General features: G+C 65.4%; 3 protein-coding genes across 3 annotated transcripts in view; 2 read left to right on the plus strand and 1 right to left on the minus strand.

The window, feature by feature from the left end:
• The first annotated feature begins 917 nt into the window (after positions 1-917).
• On the plus strand, positions 918-10,678 carry PHC2 (polyhomeotic homolog 2). The gene is given in 15 exon segments (XM_075721649.1): positions 918-1,061; positions 1,161-1,319; positions 1,390-1,467; positions 1,559-1,720; positions 4,133-4,237; positions 4,310-4,420; positions 4,423-4,525; positions 5,245-5,579; positions 7,480-7,639; positions 8,956-9,164; positions 9,274-9,403; positions 9,652-9,766; positions 9,846-9,987; positions 10,078-10,384; positions 10,471-10,678. Coding segments are annotated over 15 exon segments (2,415 nt in total). The 3' UTR covers positions 10,626-10,678.
• Positions 10,679-15,360: 4,682 nt separating this feature from the next.
• ZNF362 (zinc finger protein 362) lies at positions 15,361-25,924 on the minus strand. The gene is made up of 10 exons (XM_075721656.1): positions 25,900-25,924; positions 25,606-25,632; positions 25,413-25,497; positions 19,536-19,599; positions 19,126-19,372; positions 18,681-19,002; positions 18,360-18,584; positions 15,849-15,927; positions 15,557-15,715; positions 15,361-15,477 (listed from the first exon to the last, which is right to left on the minus strand). Exons 1-10 carry the CDS (start codon positions 25,922-25,924, stop codon positions 15,361-15,363), a joined length of 1,350 nt encoding a protein of 449 aa, XP_075577771.1.
• Positions 25,925-26,275: 351 nt separating this feature from the next.
• The window catches only part of HSPG2 (heparan sulfate proteoglycan 2), a 24,012-nt gene continuing 23,811 nt past the window's right edge, over positions 26,276-26,476 (plus strand). Inside the window, 1 exon segment of the mRNA XM_075721717.1 lies at positions 26,276-26,293. Within this exon segment, the coding sequence (XP_075577832.1) occupies positions 26,276-26,293 (18 nt within the window).

A 26,476-nucleotide genomic window follows, 5' to 3' on the forward strand; every position in this document is an offset into this window, starting at 1 on the left:
ACTTCCTTCTGTCCGTCCTTTCCTTCATCCCTCTCCTCCTCCCGTCCATCCTTCTGTCTGTCCCTGCATCCTTACCTTCGTCTGTCCCTTTCTTCCAGCTATCACTCTGTCCGTCCATCCTTCTGTCCTTCCCTTGCCTCCGTCCCTCTGTCTGTCCTTCCTTCTATCCTTCCCTTGCCTCCGTCCTTCTGTCCGTCTGTCCGTCCATCCTTCCTTCTGTCCTTCCCTTGCCTCCGTCCCTCTGTCTGTCCTTCCTTCTATCCTTCCCTTGCCTTCGTCCTTCTGTCCGTCCGTCCTTCTGTCCATCCATCCTTCCTTTTGTCCTTCCCTTGCCTCCGTCCTTCTGTACGTCCTTCCTTCTATCCTTCCCTCGCCTCCGTCCGTCCGTCCTTCTGTCCGTCCGTCCTTCTGTCCGTCCTTCCTTCTGTCCTTCCATTGCCTCCGTCCCTCTGTCTGTCCATTCCTTCCCTACCTCCGTCCATCCGTCTGTCCGCCCTTCCTTCTGTCCCTCCTCTTTGGGGAAGGGGAGGATGAACCGTGGGGCCTCCCGCCGCCCTTCCTCCCTCCACCATCCTCCTCCTCCCCCTCCATCATGGGCTGCAAGCTCCCCCCCACTGCCCGCAACCGGCTGGCACCCATGGGTGCTCCCCAGGGCGGGAGGTGCCTCACCCAGGGAGCCTTCGAAGGGCGAGGTTTGGGGGTGGGGGGGGGGGCTTAACCCCCTCCCAAACACGCTGCCGGGGGCTGCAGCAGCCCCGTGCACCCATTGCCGCGGGCACGCCAGCGCCCCGACCCTGCGCCCAGGCTCGGAGCAGACATGGGGGGCCAGCTTTGGGTGCGGGGTGCCCCCTCTCACCCGTTCCCCCCCCCAGCTCTAGCCTGACCCCCGCCGCCTCGCGGCGCGCCGGCGAACGGCCATGGAGAACGAGCAGCTCCCGGCACCCGCGCCCGCCAGCAGCGCCGGCGGCACCGCCACGACGCCCAGCAGCACCGGCACCGCCCGCCCGCCCGCCCCCCAGATCTCTGTCTACAGCGGCATCCCCGACCGCCAGACCGTCCAGGTGGGGCATTTCGGGGCGGGGTTGGGGGTTGGGGGCGGCGTTTTGGCGTTGGGGTGCAGCCCTGGGGACGTGTTTGCACCCCCCTTTCCCCCAAAACAGGTGATCCAGCAAGCGCTGCACCGGCAGCCCAACACGGCGGCGCAGTACCTGCAGCAGATGTACGCGGCGCAGCAGCAGCACCTGATGCTGCAGACGGCCGCGCTCCAGCAGCAGCACCTCACCAGCGCCCAGCTCCAGAGCCTGGCCGCTGTCCAGCAGGTACGGGGCATCCCCCCCGGGGGCACCCGCGGGTGCCAGGGCGCGGGTGACGCTTGGCTCCTCTCCCCAGGCAAGCCTGGCGGCAAACAGGCAGAGCGGCTCCTCGGGCGGTAACGGCGCCCAGCCGGCACCAGCGCAGCAACCCACGGTGAGTCCGTCCCCCCCGTGTCCCCTCCGGCACCTGTCCCGCCCGCCAATCCAGCGTGGCACCCCGGCCTTCTCCTGCCGCCCCGTTGCAGATCAACCTGGCCGCCTCGCCGGCGGCCGCGCAGCTCCTGAACCGGGCGCAGAGCGTCGCCCCCGGGGCCTCGGGCATCGCGCAGCAGGCCGTGCTGCTGGGCAACGCCGCCTCGCCCGCGCTCACCGCCAGCCAGGCCCAGATGTACCTGCGGGCGCAGATGGTAAGGGGCCACCGTCGCGCCTGGTGCCCTGCCCCACGGCGCTGGGGGGTGTCCGGGACCTGTGGGGTGGCCATGGTCCCGCACTGGGGTGGCCAGGACTCATGGGGTGCCCATGGTCCCACCCTGGGGTGGCTGGGACCTGTGGGGTGGCCACGGTCCCGTTCTGGGGTGCCTGGGACCCGTGGGGTGCCCATCGACCCGCTGTGGGTTGGCTGGGACCTATGGGGTGCCCATGGTCCCGCTCTGGGGTGGCCAGGCCCCATGGGGTGCCTGTTGTCCCATTGCAGGGTGGCCAGGACCCTGTAGGGTGCCCATTGCTCTGCTGTGGGGTGCCCTGGACCTATGGGGTGCCCATGGTCCCGTTCTGGGGTGGCCAGGACTCATGGGGTGCTCATCGTCCTGCTGTGGGGTGGCTGGGACCTATGGGGTGCCCATGGTCCTGCTGTGGGGTGCCTGGGACCCGTGGGGTGCTCATTGTCCCACTGTGGGGTGACCAGGACCCTGTAGGGTGCCCATGGTCCCGCTGTGGGGTGGCTGGGACCCATGGGGTGCTCATTGTCCTGCTGTGGGGTGCCCGGGACCCGTGGGGTGCATATTGTCCTGCCGTGGGGTGGCCAGGACTTGTGGGGTGCCCATTGTCCCATTGCAGAATGGGCAGGACCCTATAGGGTGCCCATTGCTCTGCTGCAGGGTGACTGGGACTCGTAGGGTGCCCGTTATCCTGCTGTGGGGTGGTTGGGACCCATGGGGTGCCCATGGTCCTGCTGTGGGGTGGCTGGGACCCTCTAGGGTCCCTGACCCTGTAGGGTGCCCATTGCTCTGCTGTGGGGTGCCCATGGTCCCGCTCTGGGGTGGCCAGGACTCATGGGGTGCTCATCGTCCCGCTGTGGGGTGGCTGGGACCTATGGGGTGCCCATGGTCCTGCTGTGGGGTGCCCGGGACCCGTGGGGTGCTCATTGTCCCACTGTGGGGTGACCAGGACCCTGTAGGGTGCCTGTTGCTCTGCTGTGGGGTGGCCGGGACCCATGGGGTGCCCATGGTCCTGCTGTGGGGTGGCTGGGACCCTCTAGGGTCCCTGACCCTGTAGGGTGCCCATTGCTCTGCTGTGGGGTGCCCTGGACCTATGGGGTGCCCATGGTCCCGCTCTGGGGTGGCCAGGACTCATGGGGTGCTCATCGTCCTGCTGTGGGGTGCCAGGGACCCGTGGGGTGCTCATTGTCCCACTGTGGGGTGGCTGGGACCTATGGGGTGCCCATGGTACTGCTGTGGGGTGCCTGGGACCCATGGGGTGCTCATTGTCCTGCTGTGGGGTGGCCAGGACTTGTGGGGTGCCCATTGCTCTGCTGTGGGGTGACTGGGACTCGTAGGGTGCCTGTTGCTCTGCTGTGGGGTGGCTGGGACCCATGGGGTGCCCATGGTCCTGCTGTGGGGTGGCTGGGACCCTCTAGGGTCCCTGACCCTGTAGGGTGCCCATTGCTCTGCTGTGGGTGCGCAGACCCATAGGGTGCCCATGGTCCCACTGTGGGGTGGCCGGCACCTGTAGGATACCCGTTGTCCTGCTGTGGGGCAGCCGGGGCCCATGGGGTGCCCGTTGTCCTGCTGTGGGGTGCCCAGACCCGTAGGGTCCCCATCACCCCACTGTGGGGTTGGCAGGACCCTATAGGGTCCCTGACCCTGTGGGGTGCTCATTGCCCCGCCATGGGGTGCCCAGGACCCACAAGGTGCCAATCACCCCGCTGTGGGGTGGGCAGGGCCCATAGGGCACCCACCCCATAGGGTGCCCTTCACCCCACAGGGGGTTGCCGAGACCCCATAGGGTGCCCAGACCCTATAGGGTGCCCCCCACTGCGCTCAGGGTGCCCGGACCCCCTAGGGTGCCTCAGAGCAGCGTGGGGTGCCCCGAGCCCACAGGGTGTCCACCAGCCTGTTGGGGGGTCCCCAAACCCCACAGGGTGCCCCCACCCTCCTTTGGGGTCCTCAGACCCCATAGGGTACCTATAGAGGTACCTAGACCCTATAGGGGGGTGCCCGGGCCCCATATAGGGTGCCCCCTGCCCCACTGTGGGGTACCCAGACCCCTCAGGGCACCCACAGCCCCGTTGGCGGGTGCCCAAGCCCAGGAGGGTGCTTTTTGCCTTTTTGGGGGGGTGTCAGGACCCTATAGGGTGCCCCCCGCCCCACTGGGGGTGCCCAGGCCCTATAGGGTGCCCAGACCCCCTATAGGGCAGCTGTCCCTTGCACCCCCTCTGGCACCGGCGGTCCCCGGGGACACAGGTCGGGGGACACACGTGTCACCCCACCCGCAATCCCCCGCCCCACACGTGTGCCACCCCACGGGGACACGGGCGGACACACACGGGGTGCTGCCCCCCCCCGTCGGGGGCCGTGCGCCCACGCTCTGTGCCCCCCCAGCTCATCTTCACGCCCACGGGCCCCGTCAGCGCCGTCCGGCCCGAGAGCCCCGCGCCTGCCCCGCCGCCGGCCCCGCCGCCTGCCCCGCCGCCCGCCGCCCCCCAGGTGAGCCCCCCGCCAGCCCCCCGAAACCCCACCCCCTCCCCGGGCCCCCCCCGTGACCCGCTGCCGTTGCAGGTGCACAGCCTGGCCCTGCGTCCCGCCGGCCCCCACCTCCCCGCCCTGGCCATGAAGCCCCCCGGGGGCCCCCCGCCCCGCGCCGGCCCCCCCCGGGGCCCCCCCCCCCGACCCCCCCCGCCGAGCACCTCAAAAAAGCCGAGGGGCCCGACGCCCGCGCCCACCCCCTGGCCCGCGCCGCCACCCCCGCTGCCGCCCACCCGCTCGTCGCCCCAGGTAAGTGCTGGGGTGGGGGGTGGGGGGCGCCCGTGGGTGCTGGGGGAGTCACAGTGAGGGGGCGGTGCTGGCGTGGGGCATTCAGTCTGAAACCTAATGACGGGCCTCGTGGTTTTCTTGCCTGTACGTGGGACTGGCAGCCCCGTACGCCCACTTCAGGGGCGTGTCACCCCCGCCTCGGGTGATCAGAAAGGCAGGTCGAGGTGAGCGGGGTGGGCGCCGCCCTCAGCTGAGCAGCCTGCGGAGTGTTCACTCTGAAACCTAATGGTGGCCCGCACTGGTGTTCCCTGTGCGGCAGCATCCCACTTGTGTTTGGGACCTGTGGGCCTGCGCACCCCCTCGGGGACCCTGCCTGGGAAGGGACTCGGCACCCGCAGCACCCACAGGGTCCTGGGCCCCATGGGGTGACCCTCTGCGGTGGGGTGCTGTGGGCTGGAGTGGTGAGGGGGTGGGCCAGGGCACCCCACAGCATGAGGGAGCCTGGGGGCGCTGTGCTTGTGCGGCTCCCAAAATTGGGGGGGGACAGCCTGAGCCCAGCCGCCTCCCGCGGCAGCATCGAGAGCCGCGGGCAGAGCTGGTTGTCAGTAGGCACCAGGGTGAACGGATGCTAAAGTGCAGAGCAGCCTCATGGAGGGGGGACGCTGGGGGCGGGGTCCGGCGGGGTTGAGGTGCCGGTGACGAGGGGGGGGGTCCCCTGTCCCCCGTCGCTGTCCCCGCAGCCTACGCCCCGCTGCAGCCCCCCCAGTTCCTGCAGCAGCCGCCGCCGAAGCCGATGCAGCCGCAGCCGCCGCAGCCGCCGCAGTTCGTCATCCAGCAGCAGCAGCAGCAGCTGGCGCCCCGCGGGCAGCCCCCCCCGGGCCCCCCCGCCGCCCCCCAACTCCAACCCCTGCCCCCTGCCAGCCCTGGCCCGGCCCCCCAGCCCAAAGCGGGGGTCCCCCAAGGAGCAGGGGGCGAGGGCGGCCCCCCCAACGGTCACCCCGCTTGCCACACCGCCCCCCGCAAGTTCCAGCACGCCTCCGCCGTCATCCTGCAGCTGCAGCCCGCCGGCGCCACGGTGAGGGGCGTCCCCGAGCCCCCGGCACGCTTGGGGGGGCGGGGGGCTCGGACGCGGACGCGGGGAGGCGGGGGGGCTTCAGCCGTGCACGTGTGTGCGTGTGTGCACGCGTGTCCCCCGTGCATGCCTGCGGGCAGGTGCGACCGCGCCCCGATGCCGGCGTGTGCGCTTGACCTTGTGTGCGCACACGTGTGCCACATCTGTACACCTGGGTGGGCCGTGTGCGTGCCGGATCTGTGCACCTGCACGTGCCACGCGCGCAGGATGGCCAGGTGCGTGTGCACGTGTGCGTGCCTGATCCGTGCGCGGGTGCACGTGATCCGCGTGCGCTTGATCTGTGTCGGTGCGTGTGTGCGTGCATGCCTGCCGCAGCCACGCGGGCGTGTGTGCACACGGGTGCCAGATCTGTGCGTGCGCCTGGTCTGTGCACGTGTGCGCGCAGGTTTGCCGCATCCATGCACGTGTGTGTGCGCATGTGCACCTGATTGTGCATGTGAGGGGTGCACGTGCCTGATCCATGTGTGCGTGTGCTTGATCCATGCATGTCTGATCCATGTGTGTGCAGGTGTACTAGATCCATGTGCGTGTGCACGGGTCTGCCAGATCCATGCACGTGCGTGTGCACACATGCTGCTGATCCGTGCATGTGTGTGTGTGCTTGATCCATGCGTGTGCGTGCACACTTGTGCCAGATCCTCGCACCCATGTGTGCTTGTTGCATGCATGTCTGATCCATGTGTGTGCGTGCATGCTCATGCCAGATCCTTGCATGTGTGTGTGCTTGATCCATGCATGTCTGATCCATGCATGTGCAGGTGTGCTGCATCCCTGCACGTGTGTGCGCACAGGGTTGCCAGATCCATGCACATGCGTGTGCGCGTGTGCTTGATGCATGTGTGTCTGTGCATGCTTGTGCCAGATCCTTGCACACACCTGTGCTTGATCCGTGCACGTCTGATCCATGCATATGCATGCATGTGTGCCAGATCCTTGCACACACATGTGTGTTTGATCCATGCATGTCTGATCCATGTGTGTGCGTGCACACTTGTGCCAGATCCTTGCACATACGTGTGCTTGGTCCGTGCACGTCTGATCCATGCCTGTGTGTGCACACTCGTGCCAGACCCTTGCACACACGTGCTCGATCCATGTGTGCGCATGCATGGTTGTGCCAGATCCTTGCACATGCGTGTGCTCATTCCACACCTCTGTTCCGTGTGTGTGTGTAGACTTGTGCCAGATCCTTGCACACACGTGTGTGGGCTTGATCCATGTGTGTCTGATCCATGTGTGTGTGCACCCTCATGCCAGCTCCTTGCACACTTGTGCATGATCCATGCATGTCTAATCCATGCGTGTGTGCACACATTCGTGCCAGATCCTTGCACACACCAGTGCTTGATCCGTGCGTGTCTGAGCCATGCATATGCGTGCATGTGTGTGCCAGATCCTTGCACACGCATGTGTGTGTGAGCCATGCATGTCTGATCCATATGTGTGCGTGCACACTCGTGCCAGATCCTTGCACCCATGTGTGCTTGATCCATGCATGTCTGATCCATGTGTATGCGTGCACGCGTGTACGAGATCCTTGCACACGCACACGTGATCCACATGTCTGACCCATGCACGTGCATGCACATTGTGCCAGATCCTCGCACACACCGGTGCTTGACCTGTGTGTGTCTGATCCATGCGTGTGCGTGCATGTGTGCGCCAGATCCTTGCACACGCCTGCGTGCTCCACGCGTGTCTGATCCCGGCAAGTACCCGCGCACACGCGCCAGCCCCTTGCCCCCGCGCGCCCCTGCCACTCCGCCCTGCGGCGCACGCGTGTCCGCCCCGTGCACGCGTGCGCCCGCTGACCCTCGCCCACGCGTGTGCCCCCGCGCCGCAGCCCCCGCTCGGGGTCCCCGAGGGCGCCCGCCGGGACCCGCTGCCGGCACCGAGGAGCGCCGAGAGCCCGCCCGCCGCCCCGCCGCAGCCCCCCGCCCTCTCGCCGCCCGCCGCCCCCCCGGGCCCCGACACCCCCGAGGGCGAGCGGCCCCCCACTCACGGTAAGCCCCACGCCCCCCCCCCCCCACCCCGGGCACCCACTCGCGGGGTGGGGCTGCCCCCACGCACGCACCGACACGCGCGGGCCCGGTGGGGGGCTCGGGGGGGGGGGGGGGCTGTGCGCCCGTGGGGGGCCGTGAGCCCACGGGTGACGCGGGTTGGGGGGGGGGGGTGTGAGCCGAGCGCAGGGGCCGGGGGGGGTCCCTGGAGGAGGGGAATCCCGGGGGGGGGGGGGGGGGGGGGAATCCCCGCCGCGTTGGGCGCCCACGCGTGGGCACGGGCGGGGGCGCAGCTGGCGGGGGCGGCGTGGCCACGCCCCCTTTTGCTTGGCCACGCCTCCTTCTGCATGGCCACGCCCCTTTCCCGCGGCCCCGCCCGCTGGCCGTGCGGAGGGGGCGACGCGCGCGCGCGGCGGCGGCCGCCAATAGGAGCGCGAGGGGCGTGGCCAGCGCTAGGCCCCGCCCTCCCCCGCGCAGCCGCCGCCGCCGCCCCGGCCCGGCCCGGCCCCGCCGCCGCCGCCGCCGCCTTTGTCCCCGCTCCTCCGCCGCCGCCGCCGCCCGCGCCGCCTTTGTCCGCGCCATGGGGCCGCCGAGCCGCTGAGCGCCGCCGGTGAGTGCGGCCCGGCCCCGCCCAGACCCGCCCCGCCGAGGCTCGGCCTGGTCCGGCCCGGCTCGGCCCGGCGGGGCGGCGGGCGCTGACCTCACTTCCGCATCCGCCCCCCCCCCCACCTCCGCCCCCCGCTCCCGGTCCCGGCTCCGCAGCCGCGGCCCGGGCGCAGGTAGGGGCAGGGGGAGCGCGCTCCGCCGTCGGACAAAGGTGGCGGGGCCTAGCGGGGCCTAGAGAGGCCTGCCGGGGCCCGAGCGGCACCGGCCGGGGCCTGCGGGGGCGGATGAGGCCTTACCGGGGCACGCCGGGCCTTGCCGGGGGGGGAGCGGGGCTCGGGGGCTCGGGGGGGCGCACTGGGGGCTGTTGGGGCCTTACTGGGATGGCCTGGGGCGTGCGGAGGCTTTGCTGGGCCGCTCTGGGGGCTCACGGGGGGGCTGGGGGGGGCGCACTGGGGTCCCCCGGGATGGTTGGGGGGGGGGGGGGGGGGGCTCTCCAGGGCCGCCCCCCGCGGTCCCCGGGGGCGGCTGGGGGCTGAGTGGGACCCCCCGGGCCGCACTGGGAGCGGCGGCAGCTGCGGCCCCCGCTCCCCGCCCCGAGCAGCCCAGCTGTATGGTAATGGGGGCCCGGCGTCAGCGCCGGCGTCACCGCGTCCCCCGCAACCGCCCGCGCCCCCGCCCCGCCGCGGGGCTGACGCCCGCCTTGGCCCCCGCAGAGCCGCCCGCCGACCGCCTTCATGCTCAGCCCCAGGCCCTCGCCAGCGTTCCCGGCATGACCTCGGGGACCGGGAGCTCTGCCTCCACCGTCGCCGGCGCTGCCCCCCACAATGGTGAGAACAAACCGCCCCAGGCCATCGTGAAACCCCAAATCCTCACCCACGTTATCGAGGGCTTCGTCATCCAGGAAGGGGCAGAACCGTTCCCGGTAACGTATCCCCACGTCCCGCTGCCCTTCTGAACCCGCGGCCTCGTTCCTGCGGGGGGGCGGATTTTGGGGGGCGGGGGGGCACCCACTGGTGTTTTTGCCGTCTCAGGTGGGGCGCTCCTCCTTGCTGGTGGGGAACCTGAAGAAGAAGTATGCGCAGGAGCTGCTGGCTGAGAAACTCCCACAGCAGGACAACACCACCACCACCGACTCCGAAATGGAGGAACCTTATTTACAAGGTAGCGCCCGGCCCCCCCGAAACCCTTTCCTTATTTGCAAGGTAGCGCCCGGCCCCCCCGAAACCCTTTCCTTATTTGCAAGGTAGCGCCCGGCCCCCCCGAAACCGTTTCCTCGCCAAGCGGGGTGCGGGGGAGGAGCCCGCCTCACGCCCGCCAGAGCCGGGCGACGTTTTGGGGGTGTGTGTCCCCCTCCCCCGCGGCTGAGCTGGTTGCGTTTCTCTCTCTGGGCGTCCCCCCGCGCCCCCCAGAATCCAAAGAGGAGGGGAACCCCCCCAAACTGAAGTGCGAGCTCTGTGGTCGCGTCGACTTCGCTTACAAGTTCAAGCGCTCCAAGCGCTTCTGCTCCATGGCTTGCGCCAAGAGGTAACACCCCCCCAAAAAACACCCGCAGCCCCCCGAGGGGGTCCGGCCCCCCTCCCTCACCCCCCGGCCCTCCCCGCAGGTACAACGTGGGGTGCACGAAGCGGGTGGGTTTGTTCCACCCCGATCGCAGCAAGCTGCAAAAACCCGGCGGTCCCCCCCATGGCCGCCGTCGGACCTGCAAGGGGACGTTGCCCCCCCTCAGCAAAGACGCCAAGAAGCAGGTGAGGGCAGGGGCCAGGCGGGATTCCTCCCCGAATCCAGGGGTGCCGCGCACGGGTGGGCTCTGAGGCCGGTGCTGCTCCGTCCCGCAGCCGCCGGTTTCTCTCCCGCCGGGTTCGGTGCCTCTTTCCGTGACGGCGTCGTTGCAGCTCAACCACAGCCAAGAAGATTCGAGTCGTTGTTCGGATAATTCGAGCTACGAGGAGCCACTCTCCCCCATCTCGGCCAGTTCCTCCACGTCCCGCCGGCGGCAGGGCGAGCGAGAGCTGGAGCTGCGCGAGATGGAGCTGCCCGACGTCCACGTCCGTGACCTGGCGAGCATCGGCCATCGCTTCTTGCCCAGCGAGCCCAGCAAGTGGAACGTGGAGGACGTCTACGAGTTCATCCGCTCACTGCCGGGTGAGGAATAGTCAGCGACGCCCCCTCCCACCCCCCAAAAATGGGGGCTCTGGGGGGGTTTGCTGAGCGCCGCCCCCTCCCCGCAGGCTGCCAGGAGATCGCGGAGGAATTCCGGGCGCAGGAGATCGACGGGCAGGCGCTGCTGCTGCTGAAGGAGGATCACCTCATGAGCACCATGAACATCAAACTGGGGCCGGCCCTCAAGATCTACGCCCGCATCAGCATGCTCAAGGACTCCTAGAGCCGGTTGGGTGGGGGGGGGCGGCAGCAGCACCCACGGGACCCCCCCCCAAAACCCCGGCAGGGGGCTGTGGAGGGGGGGGAAGGGGCGGGGGGGAGCCATTTCCGAGCACAAGCCAGCCCCGGGGCGGCCCCCCCGACGTCCCCAGGGGTGTGTACATAGCCCGTAGCTATAGCGTCCCTCCGTCCGGGGGGGTCACCCCCCCTTCTCCGGCAGGGATCCAGGGGGGTCCCCGCATCTCCCCTGTGTCCCCCCCTGCCCCCCCCCCCCGTCCCCGAAACGGCAGGGCGAAGCAGGACGATTGCCTTAATGTGTGCCCCCCACCCCCAGCCAAGATTTGGGCTACCAGCGCCGGGGAGGGTGTTAGCCCCCCTGTAGGGGGGCATCTCGGGGTGCCCCAGGTGCGGAGAAGGGGTCCCCCGTGTGTCCCCCCCCCCACGCTGGGGCTGTTTTGGGGGCACCTTAGTAGAGGACGGTGGTGGCGGGGGGCCCCCCCCAGGCAGGTAAGGACCCCCCCCGCCCCCGGCTACCGGGGTCTTTTTAAGAAAAGAAAAGAAAAAAAAAAAAAAAGGAAAAAAAAAACCCACAGACCCCTCCCGCCCCCCCCTTTTTTCCTGGTTTTTTTTTGTTTGTTTTTAATAAACACTGAAAAAAAAAAATTAAAAAATTTGGGCCCCCCCCCCCACTTTTCCTCCCTGCCCCGTTTCCTTCCTGGGCGCACCGAGGCAGCGCCTTGGGGATGTCCCCAAATGGCACCGAGGGTGGTGGGGCCATGGGGACAGGGCTGGGGTCACCCCCCCCGCCCTCCTGGCCTGTGGGACCCCGGGGTGTCCCTGCTGCCCCCTGGGGTGGGGGTGGGACCCCCCACGCCTGCAGGGTGACCCCAAAATGCCAGCACTCGGGGACGCGGGGCCCCGAAATACGTGAGATGGGGAGGGGGACGTTGAGGGGACACCCACCCCGGTGGCACTGCAGTGACGGTGTCTGGGGTGAGGTGTCCCCGGAGCTGGTGGCCATGTTGGTGAGGTGTCACGGAGGTGGTGGCCGCGGTGGTAAGATGTCCCCAGAGCTGGTGGCCATGGTGGTGACACGTCCTTGGACCTGGTGCCCATGGTGGCCATGTTGCTGAGGTGTCCCCAGAACTGGTGGCCATGGTGGTGACATGTCCTTGGACCTGGTGCCTATGTTGCTGAGGCGTCCCCAGAGCTGGTGGCCATGGTGAGGTGTCCCCAGAACCGGTGGCCATGTTGCTGTGGTGTCCCCAGAACTGGTGGCCATGGTGGTGACATGTCCTTGGACCTGGTGCCTATGTTGCTGAGGCGTCCCCAGAGCTGGTGGCCATGGCGAGGTGTCCCCAGAACCGGTGGCCATGTTGCTGTGGTGTCCCCAGAACCAGTGGCCATGGCGAGGTATCCCCAGAGCTAGTGGCCATGGTGGTGACATGTCCTTGGACCTGGTGCCCATGGTGGCGAGGTGTCCCCAGAGCTGGTGGCCATGGTGAGGTGTCCCCAGAACTGGTGACCATGTTGCTGTGGTGTCCCCAGAGCTTGTAACCATGGTGGTGACATGTCCTTAGACCTGGTGCCCATGGTGGCAAGGTGTCCCTGGAGCTGGTTCCTGTAGCGGTGACATGTCCTTGGAGGTGGTGGCCATGGTGAGGTGTCCCTGGAGCTGGTGGCGATGGTGATGGTGTCCCTGTAGCTGGTGCCCACATCGGTGAGGTGTCCCTGGAGGTGATGGCTGTGGTGAGGTGTCCCTGGAGCTGGTGCCTGGGGCGGTGACACGTCCTTGGAGCTGGTGCCCATGGTGGTGAGGTGTCCCCGGAGCTGGTTGCTGTGGTGAGGCATCCCTGGCCATGGTGGCTGTGGTGAGGTGTCCCCAGAACTGGTGTTCCTGGCCGGTGGCCATGGCGAGGTGTCCCCGGAGCTGGTGTCCCTCACCGGTGGCCACAGTGAGATGTCCCCAGAGCTGGTGCCCATGCTGGGGAGGTGTTCCTGGAGCTGGTGACAGGTCCTTGGAGCTGGTGGCTCTGGGGACGTGTCCCCAGAGTTGGTGGCCGTGGTGAGGCGTCCCTGGCCATGGTGGCCACAATGAGGTGTCCCCAGAGCTGGTGTCCCTGGCCATGGTGGCCACGGTGAGATGTCCCTGGCTGTGGCAAGGTGTCCCCAAAGCTGGCATCCCTGGCCATGGTGAGGTGTCCCCAAAGCTGGTGTCCCTGGCTATGGCAAGGTGTCCCCAGAGCTGGCGTCCCTGGCCATGGTGGTGGCCACGGTGAGGTGTCCCTGGCCATGGCAAGGTGTCCCCAGAGCTGGCGTCCCTGGCCATGGTGGTGGCCACGGTGAGGTGTCCCTGGCCATGGCAAGGTGTCCCCAGAGCTGGCGTCCCTGGCCATGGTGGTGGCCACGGTGAGGTGTCCCTGGCCGTGGTGGCCACAGTGGCATCCCCAGAGCTGGTGACCATGTTGGGGAGGTGTCCCTGGAGCTGGTGGCCATGGCGAGGTGTCCCCAGAGCTGGTGTCCGTGGCCGTGGTGGCCACAGTGGCATCCCCAGAGCTGGTGGCCATGGTGAGGTGTCCCCAGAGCCGGTGTCCCTGGCTGTGGTGGCCGCAGTGGCATCCCCAGAGCTGGTGGCCATGGTGAGGTGTCCCCAGAGCCGGTGGCCATGGTGAGGTGTCCCCAGAGCTGGCCTCCCTGGCCGTGGTGGCCACAATGAGGTGTCCCCAGAGCTGGTGTCCGTGGTGAGATGTCCGTGGCCATGGTGGCGTCCCGGGTGCCCCCGCGGCAGCGCGTCACTCGTGTCCCCCAGCCCAAGAGCTGCGGTCCCCGGGGTGTCCCCAGCTGGGGCCATCATCCCCCCTGCAGGCCCGGGAGCTGCCGGTGCCCCCCCGGGGACAGGGTGGGGACCCCCCACTGCCGGGGTGACCACGGCTGCGCCCAGCCCCTCCACGGCCCCGCGGGGACCGGGGCCACCGGCGCGGGGGCCAGCGGAAGCCCCCGAGGTGGCCCAGAGGAGCCGCCGGCCCCTCACTCCCCGCCGGCGTTTCCACTTTTATTTTAATTTTTCTTTTTTTTTTTTTTGGTCTGTCACAACAAACACAAACAAAATTTATGATTTTTTTTTGTTGTTGTTGTTCTGTTTTATTCTTTCCTTTTTTTTTGTTTTTTTTTATGTTTTTTTGGAAACGGGCGCCGGTTTCGGGGGGGGTTCACTCTTTTTTTTTCCTTTTTTTTTTTTTTTTTCCCGACAACCACGAATGCTCCTGGCGAGGCCGCGGTTCCCCACCCCCCCGGCTTCTCCATGAACCACAATGCAAGACAGCGGGGTGGGGGGAGTGGGAAGGGCTTTTTTTTTTTTTTTTCCATTATTTTCTCCTCTTTTCTCCTCTTTTTTTTTTCCCTCTTTTTTTTTTTTTTTTTTCTTTTTTCCTCCTTTTTTAATAAGGTAAGAACTAGCTCTAGGGACGCGTGGCCTGGATTTCCATCGAGGAAAATTAAAAAAAAAGCCCCCAACGAGGCGGCGGGGGAAGGGGAGGGGCGTTAAGTGTATAAGAGGCGTATTTACACGGTATTAACATGCTGACAAAAAAAGATTACAATATTGAGTATCGTACAACATCGAGGGTGGGGGGACGAGGAATCAAGGCGGTGGGGAATAAAAAATAACAAGGGGAGGGGTTAAAAATTAATAAACAGAAGGTAAATAAAACACCCGGGTGGGGAGAAAAAAGAAAACAAACAAAAATAAAAACACAAACCCAAAATAAACGATGAGTTAAGGCTTAAAAAGTGTATAAAAAAATAACACAGTTAATATCCAAAGAAGGAACCAAGAGTACAGAATATAGAGGAGTTTTCTTTTCTCTGTGGCGGCTCGGCGGGCGCGCCCGGCTGCGCGCGGGTTCTGTACAGGCGCCCGGGGCCGGCAGGCACAAGGCGAAGCGATTCCCCCTCCCCAGGCGGATTTTTGGGGATCCTTGGAATAAGGGGCGGAGCGGGGGGGGGTGTTCGGATCCAGCCCCGGAGGGACGCGGCTCTGCCCGCCGGCTTCGCCCTCAAAAGGGACCCAAAAAGCTGGGGGGGGGGGGGGGGGGGGGGGCGGGACACGACCCCAAAAAACAACCCCAAAAAAAAACCAACCCCAAAATGTTCTAAAAATCAACCCCAAACGTCCCCAGGGAGGTGGCGGCCGCTGCGGTCCCCGAGTCCCAGCTGCTCCCTGCCGGAGAGTCCGTGTTGGGGGGGGGGGGCGGCGGTGGCGGGGAGCCCCCCCTCCCCCAAACTTTGTTTTTTTTCTCCATCCACGGTTCGTTTTGGGTCTTATTTCTGTTTTTAGCAGCACCAAGTTCTTGGCCAATAAATATATATATATATTTGTATCCAAAAAAATGAGAGGAGAGGGAGCGGGGATGCGGGGGAGGAGGAGAAAACACCCCCCCCTCCACCGCCGGATCCCCCCCCTCCCCCCCCAAAAAAAAAACACCAAAAAAAATCAAACCAAACCGCAGAGATTCAAAGTGCTCTGAAACCGTCTTTGGGTGTCACCAAACCTGCGGGGACCCGGAGCAGGGTGGGGGGGACACGGCCCCGGGCACGTCCCGCCGGCTCCCGGCCAGGGCTGGGGTGCTGCGGGTGGGTTTGCTTCCTCCTCCTCCTCCTCCTCCTCCTCCGTGGGGGGGTGTCCCGTGTCTGCGTGTGTCCCCCCCCCACCCCCAAACTGATGCCGAAGGCGTTCCCGGTTAGATGAGGGAGATCCGTACGGGAATACCGGGCGACTCCGTCCTCTGCGGCGAGTGCTGGCTGACGAGGTGCTCCACCACGGTGTGTTTGGACATGTGCTTCATCAGATAGGTCTCCTGCGGGAGCAGAGGAGGGCAGCGGTAGAGCCGGCGGGCTTTGGGGGGGTGTTTTTGGGGGGCCCCCCGCCCCGCTCACCGAGGTATAGGCGCGGCCGCACATGCTGCAGCAGTAGGCCTTGGCGTGCTTGATGGCGTGAGCCGAGAGGTGGATCTGCAGCGAGGCCGAGTCCGTGTACGCCCGATAGCAGTTGGGGCACTTGTAGGGCTTGTCCTTGTTGTGCTGTCGCTGGTGAGACTGCGAAATGGCAGACGGGGAGGGGGGGGGGTTACGGCGGCCGCCGCGCGCCGCGCCCGCCCCCGCCCCGGCGGGGTTTCGGGGCCGCTCTCCCCCCCGCCCGGCGCTCCCGCCACCGCCCCGCGGCGCTGACCTGGAGGTTGGAGAGTTGCGTGAAGGCCTTTTCGCAGCCGGGGTGCGGGCACTTGTAGGGTCTGTCGCCGGTGTGGATTCTGGGGGGACGGAGGGGACGTCGGGTCACCGGCCCCGCCCCGGGGATGGGCGCTGCCCCCCGCGCCACGCGGAGGGGTCATGCCAGGGACGGGCACCGCAGCGGCCGCAGCGACGCCGGCGCCTCGCGGGGTGACGGGGGGCAAAGCGCCCGGCGGGGCACGGGGAGGGCGGGGGACCGGGGCGGAGAGCCCAGAGCGGGCCCGCTCTGGGCGGGGGGGCGATGGGCAGGGGGGATGATGAGCGGGGGGGATGATGAAGGTGATAGGGATGATGAGCGCAGCGGAGATGATGTGTGGCATGGACAATGAAGGTGGTGGAGATGGTGAGCATGGTGGAGACTATGAAGGTGGTGGAGATAACGAGCTTGGGAGGATGATGAAGGTGGTGGAGATGATGAGCATGGTGGAGATTATGAAGGTGTGGAGATAATGAGCTTGGGAGGATAATGAAGGTGGTGGAGATGATGAGCATGGTGGAGACTATGAAGGTGGTGGGGATGACAAAGGCGGTGGGGACAGTAAGCACGGTGGAGATGGATGAGCATGGTGGGGATGATGAAGGCGGTGGAGATGGATGAGCGTGGTGGGGATGATGAAGGCGGTGGAGATGGATGAGCGTGGTGGGGATGATGAAGGCGGTGGAGATGGATGAGCGTGGTGGGGATGATGAAGGCGGTGGAGATGGATGAGCGTGGTGGGGATGATGAAGGCGGTGGAGATGGATGAGCGTGGTGGGGATGATGAAGGCGGTGGAGATGGATGAGCGTGGTGGGGATGATGAAGGCGGTGGAGATGGATGAGCGTGGTGGGGATGATGAAGGCAGTGGAGATGAACTTGCGGGGATGATGAAGGCAGTGGAGATGAGCTTGGGTGGATGATGAAGGCGGTGGAGATGATGAGCGTGGTGGGGATGAAGAAGGTGGTAGGGATGATGAGCGCAGTGGAGACGGATGAGAATGGTGGGGATAATGAAGGCGGTGGAGATGATGAGCTTGGGGGGGATAATGAAGGCAGTGGAGATGAGCTTGGGTGGATGATGAAGGCGGTGGAGATGATGAGCGTGGTGGGGATGAAGAAGGTGGTAGGGATGATGAGCGCAGTGGAGACGGATGAGAATGGTGGGGATAATGAAGGCGGTGGAGATGATGAGCTTGGGGGGGATGATGAAGGCAGTAGAGATGAGTGTGGCAGGGATGAAGAAGGTGGTAGGGATGATGAGCACAGCAGAGATGGATGAGCGTGGTGGAGATGATGAAGGTGGTGGAGATGATGAGCTTGGAGGGATGATGAAAGTGGTGGAGATGAGTGTGGTGGGAATGAAGAAGATGGAAATCATGAGCGTGGTGGGGTTGACAAAGGTGGTGGAGATGATGAAGGCAGTGGGGATGATAAGCGTGCTCGGGATGGATGAGTGGGGTGCGGCTGAAAGTGGTGGTGGGGACAATGAGTGCAGTGGAGATGCATGAGCATGCTGAGCACAGTAAGGGTGCTGGAGATGATGAGTGTGGTGGGGATGATGAAGGGCAGAGGGGATGGACTGGCATGGTGGGGATGGATGAGCGTGGTAGGGATGATGAAGGCGGTGGGCACAATGAGCATGGTGAGGATGAAGAAGGTGGTGGGGACAATGAGTGTGGTCGAGATGGATGAGTGGTGGGGACAATGAGGGTGGCAGAGATGATGAGCGTGGTGGGGACAGGTGAGCATGGTAGAGATGATGAGGGCGGTGGGGATGGATGAGGGTGGCAGGGATGAAGAAGGTGGTGAGGACAATGGGCACGGTGGAGATGGATGAGGGTGGTGGGGACAATGAAGGTGCTGGAAATGATGAGCATGGTGGGGATGATCAAGGTGGAAGAGATGATGAGCGTGGTGGGGACAATCAAGGTGGAAGAGATGAGCGTGGTGGGGACGATCAAGGTGGTGGAGATGAGTGTGGTGGGGACGATCAAGGTGGAAGAGATGAGCGTGGTGGGGACAATCAAGGTGGCAGAGATGATGAGCATGGTGGGGACAATCAAGGTGGAAGAGATGAGTGTGGTGGGGACGATCAAGGTGGAAGAGATGAGTGTGGTGGGGACAATCAAGGTGGAAGAGATGATGAGCGTGGTGGGGACAATCAAGGTGGTGGAGATGAGCATGGTGGGGACAATCAAGGTGGAAGAGATGAGCGTGGTGGGGACAATCAAGGTCGTGGAGATGATGAGTGTGGTGGGGATGATGAAGGCAGTGGGGATGGATTGGCGCGGTGGGGACGGATGAGCACAGTAGGGATGGAGAAAGCTGTGGGGACGAGCGTGGCAGGGATGAGGAAGGTGGTGGGGACGAGGAGCACGGCACGAGAGATGCTGGGCGCGTGGCCCACCACCCCGTAAGGGCGGACGGGGCCGGATGGGCACCTGCCAGCCCCACGGGGAGGCCGTGTCCTCACCTGGTGTGCTGCTGGAGGTGGGACAGCTGGCGGAAGGACTTCTCGCAGTAGGAGCAGTGGTAGGGTTTGACGCCCAGGTGGATGCGCAGGTGCTGGGCCAGGTAGGAGGCGTTGGCGAAGGATTTGGAGCAATGGGGGCACTTGTGGGGCTTGGCCTCTGTGTGCGACTTGGAGTGGATCTGCATCTCCGACTTGGTGAAGAACGTCAAGGGGCAGACCTTACACCTGGAGGGGGGGGAGAACCCCGCAGGGACCGGGCTGGGGTGGCGGGGGGCACCCCGCCATCGCCCCGGCCCCCCGAGCGGGGGGGTGGGTGCTTACCTGTACGTCTTCCCCTCTTTGGCGGTCTCCCCCGAGGCCAGGATGGGATAGGGCACCACCAGGACCGGCGGTCCCGAGGGATTTTCCGCCTTGATCTTCTTACGGCCTCGTTCCGCCTTGGGTGCCCCCAGCAAGCCGTGGCCCTGGATTGTCTTTATGGAGTCGAGGAGGGGGGGGCTGGTGATTCCTGAGATTAGGGTGGGCGAGGAGGCGATGAGGCGGCTCTGGCTGGTGGAGGTGGGAGTCGATGGGGTGGTGGTCCCCGTCCCCGTGCTGGATTCGGAGGTGCTGACCGCTGGCGCGCGGGAAGCCAGCCCCAACCCTGGCGCGCAAAGAGAGGGGGGGGCATTGGCGGTGGGTGCACCCTCCCCTCTTCTCTCATGGCAGAGGGTCCCAAATTGGGAGGGGGGATCTCCCGGCAAGCCCCCCCGCCCCGCGGCGGTACCTGTGACGGTGCTGGTGGCCGGCCGGGCGTGCAGGGCCACGTCGGGCTGGGGGACGGCTTGAGGGTGCAGACCCGGGACCTGCTGCAGTTTGGGGAGGGACATGATGGACTGGCTGCTTTCGGCGGGCGAGGGGGGCACCAGGAGGGGCTGCTGGGAGGCCACGGAGGTGGGGGGCAAGTGAGGGGGTCGGATCTTCTCCGCCATCAACTGCTCCTTGATTTTGTTGATCAAGACCAGGTTGTCCAGCTGGCGGGTGGGGAGGGGGGGAGAAGGCAGCAGAGAGGTGGGGGTCAGAGGCGGAGGAGCCGGCCCCCCGCGGGACCCCCAGGCTCCCCCGTGGGCATCCACCACGTCCGTCTGTCCTCCCTCCTCCCCCAAATCCCACCGTCCCGCTGCGGGGGGGTCCTACCTGGCTGGGCATGGTGGGGGGGGGCGGCCAGAAGTAGGGGTTGTTGAAGCGAGGCTCCGCCATCCTGCGGGGAGAGAGGGGTTACGGGGCGGCACCCCCCGCCGCGCAGACCCCCCCCGCCTCCCCCCAGGGCTGCAACCCCGCCGACACCAACCCCCCCCAAAAAGCAACGCCCAGGCTCCGAGAGAGGGCAGGGAGCAGGCAGGGAGCAGGCAGGGCCGGGGAACCTCCCGAGCATCTTCCCAGCTGGAAATTCCTGCGGGATCGGGGCGAGGCCGAGCACCCGCCTCGAAGACCCCGAAACGCCAGCGAGCGCACGAGGACGCAATTTGGCAAGGGAGTTGGGGGGAAAATTTGGGAAAAAACAAACCCAAATCACCCAAACCCTGCAGGTATCCCGCGCTGCTCCTGCGGTATCTCCAGGAGGGATTACGGAGGCGGACGGGATGCCGCCGCGGGAGCGAGGGCGACGGCGGCACATCGAACCCAAAGCCAACCGTGGCCGAATCCTGGCCCCCCCCCCAAAAAGCCACCCCCAATCCCAAGTGAAGCGACCTGCGACGTCTGCGAGCGGCTCGGCAGAACCCGGCTGCAGCGGGGCCGGGAGATTTATAGAGACGCTTAAACGCGTTGTGAAAATTAATTCTAAATCCGTCTTTGGGTAATAGAAAACAGCTGAAAGGGGGACGGCGAGGAAACGACGCCGGCGGAAGGGCCCGGTGTAAATGGGCATCGCCGCGCCCGCAAAACCCATTACGGGGGCGTCTAAGGGTAAAGCGTATCAGGGACCCCGGTGGGACGTGCAGGAGGGGTCCCCGAGGGGCTCCGTCTGCAATATAAACCAGGCCGCGGCCGGGATCCCGGGAGAAACTAGACCCGTGCCTCCAGCGAAGCGCGTCCCTGAAAACTTTCGGGTGGCGGGATTCGGGGGCGAGGCGGGGACGAGCACCGGCGGCTGGGGAAACCGAGGCACGGCGAGCCCCCGGTCGCAGCTGCGTGGATTCGGATGCGGTCCCGCGTTTGCCAGGCGGGCAGCCTCCGCCGAACCGCGCCGGTGCTGCCGCCGCCGTCAGGGAAGGTCCCTGCTTCCACAAAAAATGCACCCTGGGGCTGGGATGGGGCGACGAGCCTTCCTCCTCCTCCTCCTCCTCCTCGCACGCGCTCGCTGCCCCGCGGTTTAAATCAGACCCCGAGCTCCTGTGGGCGGGCGGGCAGCACCCAGCGAAAGGGGGGCATGGTCCCACCAGGGACCCAGCACCCCCACGGCGACCCCAGCCTGAAAGAGAGCGGCGGGCTGGACACCCCCCGCGAGGTTTTTGGGGGGGGAAACTGAGGCAGGGAGGAGGGGGGCCGCCCGACCCTCGCGATACGGAGCAGCGCGGCGCAGGGCAGGGCGCGTTTTGGGGCGACTCAGACCCACGCGCCAGCAGCTATAGGCAGCGCCGAGGAGCGGGAGCCATTTCGCGTGGCAGAGCCCAGCCAGGCCGGGAGACCACCCAGCACCCCGACCGGCTTCCGAAATTCCCCTCCCCTGCCTCGAACCGCTCCTCGTCACCTCCCAGCAGCCCGCGCACCGAATTTAGGCGTTTTTCAAGCGAAAGCAAACCCGGATCCTCGCAAGATCCCCGCGCACGATTGTTTTTTTTTTTTTTTTCCTTTTTCCACCCCCCCGTTTTCTCGCCGTCCGCCGTGTCTACCCCCGTCTCCGTGGCGCCGGCGGGCAAAAGGCAGAGCCGGGAGCCCCGCTCTGCACCACGCCTGTGCGCGGGGAAAGGGAAATTGCTGGGGCTATTAAACGCGCTTTCCCATCCGCGTACACGCCCGCCACCGGCTATTTTATATAGATTATATATGTACCCGCAGGCCGCCCACGTTGTGCCTTTACCCACCGGCTACGTATATACGTGTGTGTGTGTATATATATATATATATAAAAAAAAGATTGCTCGGGACGATGAGCATGGGATGGGGGACTCCGGGATGACGGCACGAGGGGCCGGCGCACCGGGAGACGGGGCCGAAGGAGGAGGTGGCGGGCAGGGAAAAGCCCTCGCGCGCAGACGGGCCGGGCAGCGGGCAGAGGGGCGCAGGCAGGAGGGCTCGGGGTCCCCCCACCGCGGCCAAGCACCCCGGCACGGACCCCGCCGCCCCGGCTGCGCCGGCCCCACGACGTGGGAAAACAGGAAGCCAGAGCTATGATTAGAAAAGGGTTTTTTTGGAGCTGCTCCCCCATCCCAGCAGGTGCCCTGCGACCTCCATCCTTTCCCGTCTGTCCATCCATCCGTCCGTCCGTCCGTCCTTCTCCCTGTCCCGACAGCATGCCGGGCTCCGCCGGAGCCATCGGTGGCACCAAGAAGGATCGAAACGGCCGGCGCGGCTCCCAAACCATCGCCGGGGCGCGGCACGAAGCGCTACAGGCAGTCCCAGGACCCCTCGTGCAAAGCTGGAGGGAGGGGCTGGCAAAGGCACGAAGCGCGTTTTGGGGAGGAAAGCGCAAATATTGCATGTATCCCCGCCCCCGCCGCCTCCACTTGAGGGGATCTTATTAAATTAATTATAAATTATCCGCAAAACCACCGCGCTCGGAGCTTGACGAACCTGCCCGGAATAAAGAGGAAAGAAATGGTCGGCGTGCCAACAACAAAACAAACCAAAAAAAAAAAAAAAAAAAAAATCCCTGTTCCTGTCCCAATTTAATGTTATAAATTGTGCGGTATTTCATCGGGAGCGGAGGGAGCGGCTTCCCCCTCTCCCAGGGCTGGGATGGCTGGGGAGGGAGCGGGAGGGGATATAAAGCAGATGGGAAAAAAAAAAAAAAAAAAAAAAAATATATAAAAACTCCCTTTTTCTATATTCTCAGCTAACTATGAAAAATGGAAGCTGACATGCAGCAAAGAAAAAAAAAAAGAAGAAAATCCATTAAAATGGAAATTATGAAGGGTGGGGAATGCTGCAGCGTGTCTGCCCCCGGCTCTGCGGGACCTGGCTGCGCAGGGCAGGGGGGCGAGCGGGGCGCGCTGGGGCTCTCCGTGCCCCCCAATTTTTGGCTGGGCAGGGGGAAACCCCCCCCGGGAATGGTTCTCGGGTGGCATGGGGTCCTGCGGTCCAAACCGCGGAGCGGGAGAGCCCCCGGCATCCTCCGTGGGCACAGGGTTTGGCCAACTCTCGCCAAGGGGACGCCAAAGGTTGTCCCGGGGAGCGCGGGCGGCTGCAAAAAGCATCGCGGCCGCCCGAGCGGGCATGGCCGGAGGGGAGGGATGTCGCGAGAGCCAGCCGGAAGATGCGCGGCGCCCCAAAAACGGGGGCCGAACCCCGGATTCCCGCAGAACGGCGCGGTAGCCGGCACCGCCGCTCAACCGGGCGAAGTTGGCGGGGGGGCGGGGTGGCGGGGGAAGCGGCAGCAATCTCGGGCGCCCTAAAAAAGACACAAAAATCATCGCCTCCGCACCCACGGGGAAGGAAGAGCGCGGTGCGAAGCCGGCAAGCCGGGGCGCGGGGGGGATGGCGAGGGGGAAAGGGGTGCGGCGGCGGCAGCGAGGGGGTCGGCGGTGGCGAGGTACGGTCAGACGCCGGTGTTTTGGTACTCACAGGCTGGCCTCAGAAGCCAGGTGGCCGCAGCTGCCTGGGGAGACGTGTCGATGAGGCTCCAGATTGATGGGAGGTAGATGATGGCACGGGTGGGCACGAGCTCACTAGAGCCTTCCAACTTCCTACCCAACTGCCGCTAAGTCAAGCTACAGTTCTCTAGGGGAACGCCTCTACCTTGGCAGCCCTCTCTGTCTCGCCTTCGCTGAAATAAAAAGAAACAAGAGATTTCTTTTCACGGCACCGCCGAGAGAAAGGGGGCAGCTCCCGGGTACCGGCGACCCTGAGGACGGCAAGCGATCGCCGACCCGGTACAGCCGGCAAACGGGGCGGCGGGGGAGGGGGGGGGGGGGGTGCTGGGAGGCGAGGGGAGGGATTTGGGGTGACCGTAGCGGCGGTCCTAAACGTGCCCTCGACCGGGCCAGAAGCCGAGCCCTCGGCGTCCCCCACCGCAGCGCACCGTCCCCGAGGGTCCCGGAGAGAGCGTCGGGGCAGAGATCCCCCCCCCCCGCCGAGCGGCGAGCGCAGGGAAGCCGACGGCGGCCCGAGACGGCGCGGCGGGCGAGAGCCAAGCGGGGCGAGGACCCCTGCGTCCCCCCTGCGTCCCCCCCGCCCAACCCCAGCACCGCGGGACAGAGAGGGGACGGGGACACCGGCCCCGCCGCGGCCCCACCGCCGCCCGCGGCCCGGCGAGGGCAGAAGCCGGCTCTGCCCTCCGCCGTGCCTCAGTTTCCCCCCAAAAACACGAGGCCGCGGCCCCTCTGCCCCTGCAAGGGCAGGCTTTCCCCCGCGCAGGAGGGTTTTCCGAGGGAAAGCGAGTGCCCCCCCCCGCAAAAACCCCATCCCGGAGCCGCCGGGGTTGGGAAGCAGCATCCCGCTTCCGTCCTCGGGGAACCCGCATCCCTCCCCGCCCGGATTGTCCTCATCCGGGCGGGATTTACCCCGAAGCAGAGGTGGCAGAAGGCGGGCGAGGCCGGGGAAGCAGCGACGACGGGCGAGACCCGAAATCCCCATCGCTCGGGGCGGGGGGGCCAGACCGCGCGCCAGAAGAATTCACCCAAGATGGAACCAATTAAACCCCGCGCTTCCGCCCCCCGAAGGGCCCTTAGCTGGTGTTTCTCCTTCGGGTTTTCGGCAAAACCCACCCAAAACGAGCCACGGCGTAAAGCCCGTCCTGGCACGGGGTCCCCGCGTGGGAGGGGGCGCGGGGGCGAGGAGCCAAGCACCGGCGCGAAGCGGAAGGGGAGGCAAAGCCACGCTGGGGACCACCGCGGTGCGTCCCCCCGCCCGGGGACGAAGGGGGGGGGGGGCGGGCACGGGGCGGGCAGGGCTCCCCCAACGACGGGGGCCGAGGCGGCGCAACCCCAAACCCTCAGGGTCGAAATGCCGTCCGTCTGTCCCGTCACCGGTGGGACCCACGGAAGGGGACAGCCCCCAGGGAAACCCGGCGCCTGTGGGGCGACGCTTGTGCAGGGCCCCCCCCCCCCCAAAACACACCGCTCCCCAGCGCTGGGGGGGCTGCCTGCTCCCCCAGACCCCCAAATACACCCACACCCCCCAAAAGAGACCAGCCGGGCACGCAGAAGGCAAAGCCAGCGCCCGCAAAGCAGCCGGCGCAGGGGGTGCCCCCCGCCACGGCAGCGAGGGGGGTCCGGGGAGCACCCATGGGTGACGCCGCGCGCCGACGGGACCGCCGCAGCGGGGCGGCGGGTGGGGAAACGGAGGCACGGGCGGCTCGGCAGGGCTTCGCCCCGAGGAGCGAGCGAGCGCGCGCCGAACCCAGCATGCACTTGTCGTGACATCGCGCCCGCCGACCCAAAATCCACATTTTTTAAGGGGGGGGGGGGGGGGGGGGGGAATTGGGGGTGGGGGAGCGTTTCGAGGGAGAAAAAGGTTATTTTACGCATACAAATACATGTATCTTAAAATGGAAATTTCAAGCGGTCACCCTCACGCCGTGAGCGGGGTCCCCGCCGCCGCCGGATCTGGCCCCCTCCCCGCAGGGGGTGGGGGGGGGGTGGGCAGGTGGCCCCCCACGCCCCCCAAAATCCCCCGGGGAGGGCCAACATCTGCCCCCGCTCGTATATAAATATATACATGCACATGGTAACACACATATAATTATGTGCGTATACATCTTATTTTTATACGCGTACCTATAACGGCGTGCACACACGTTATTAAGCGCATATACGTTATTTTACGATGTAAATATATACATATACAGGGGTTTGGGGTTTTTTTTGGTTTTTTTTTTTCCTCCGGTCCCCTCGATAAAGCCGGCATGCCCACCTCTGCGAGTACTGGCGTTGCTTCCCCTTATCCGCGTCCATCTCCAGCTCTAGCTGAGACCGGGTGCTGCACGCGGGGCGTTTTTCTACGGGGGGGACAAGGAGGACAACTTCACACACCCCGAACCCACCGCCAGCCCCCGGCGCGCGAGATCCCAGAGCGGAGGAACAAAAGCGAAGCGGCTCCGACCTACCCGACCCGTGGGAACGTGGGGTTTTTCCTGAAAATAGAGAGAAAAAAAAAAAAAAAAGGGGAAAAAAAAAAAAAAGCAATGTTGTTTTGGTTTTTTTTTTTTTTTTTTTAGCCCGGCTCACCCCCAAGCTGCCTGCAAAGCCGAGGGATGGGGAGCTGGCTGGAAAATTGGGGTTGAAATCCATCCCCTCGCCCCGGACCCTCCGCCTCTCGGCAAATTGCACGCCGGGAGGGACGGAAAACTTTTTTACCTCTCCGCTAAAATATCACTTTATAATCTCAAAAGGCCTCGGGCTCGAAGCCGCTATCGCCCGCTCCATCCTCCCCGGATTAAAAAAGCCCGGCTGACGTCCGAAGGACCGCGGGGCCGGGGGGAAAAGGGGGGGGAAAAAAAAATAAAAAAACCCAAGGAGCATCCTCCGACCTTGCAAGGAAAAAGAAATAAAAGGGGCAAAGGAATCATTCCTGGGTTCGACCGCATCTCCGTCCGGCTTCGCCGCGGCCACGCCGGCTGGCAGCTCCCCCCCAGGCCCCCGACGTGGCCGGGAGATTATGGATGTATAAATAGTATATGGCTAAATATACGTCCAGGCAGACAGACAGACCTCTCTAAGCACCGCCACGGAAATTTGGGTCCCTCGCTAAGGCTGCCGCGTTCCTGCCAAAGCGCGATGCAAAAATATTCCCCCGTTAGACCTTCCAGCCAGCGAGACCACTTTCTAGACAAAACCGGTTAATGCGGAAAGAGAGGAAAGGAAGAAAAAAAAAAAAAAAAGGGGGGGGGGGGGGAACAAAAAAGGAATAAAAAGGATAATAATAATAACAACCACCCCCCCCATGCTTCTTCCGCCACCCCTGCGTAAGGAAAAAGC

This window comes from Pelecanus crispus, chromosome 15 (genome assembly GCF_030463565.1).
Source record: "Pelecanus crispus isolate bPelCri1 chromosome 15, bPelCri1.pri, whole genome shotgun sequence".
Taxonomy (NCBI): Eukaryota; Metazoa; Chordata; class Aves; order Pelecaniformes; family Pelecanidae; genus Pelecanus; species Pelecanus crispus.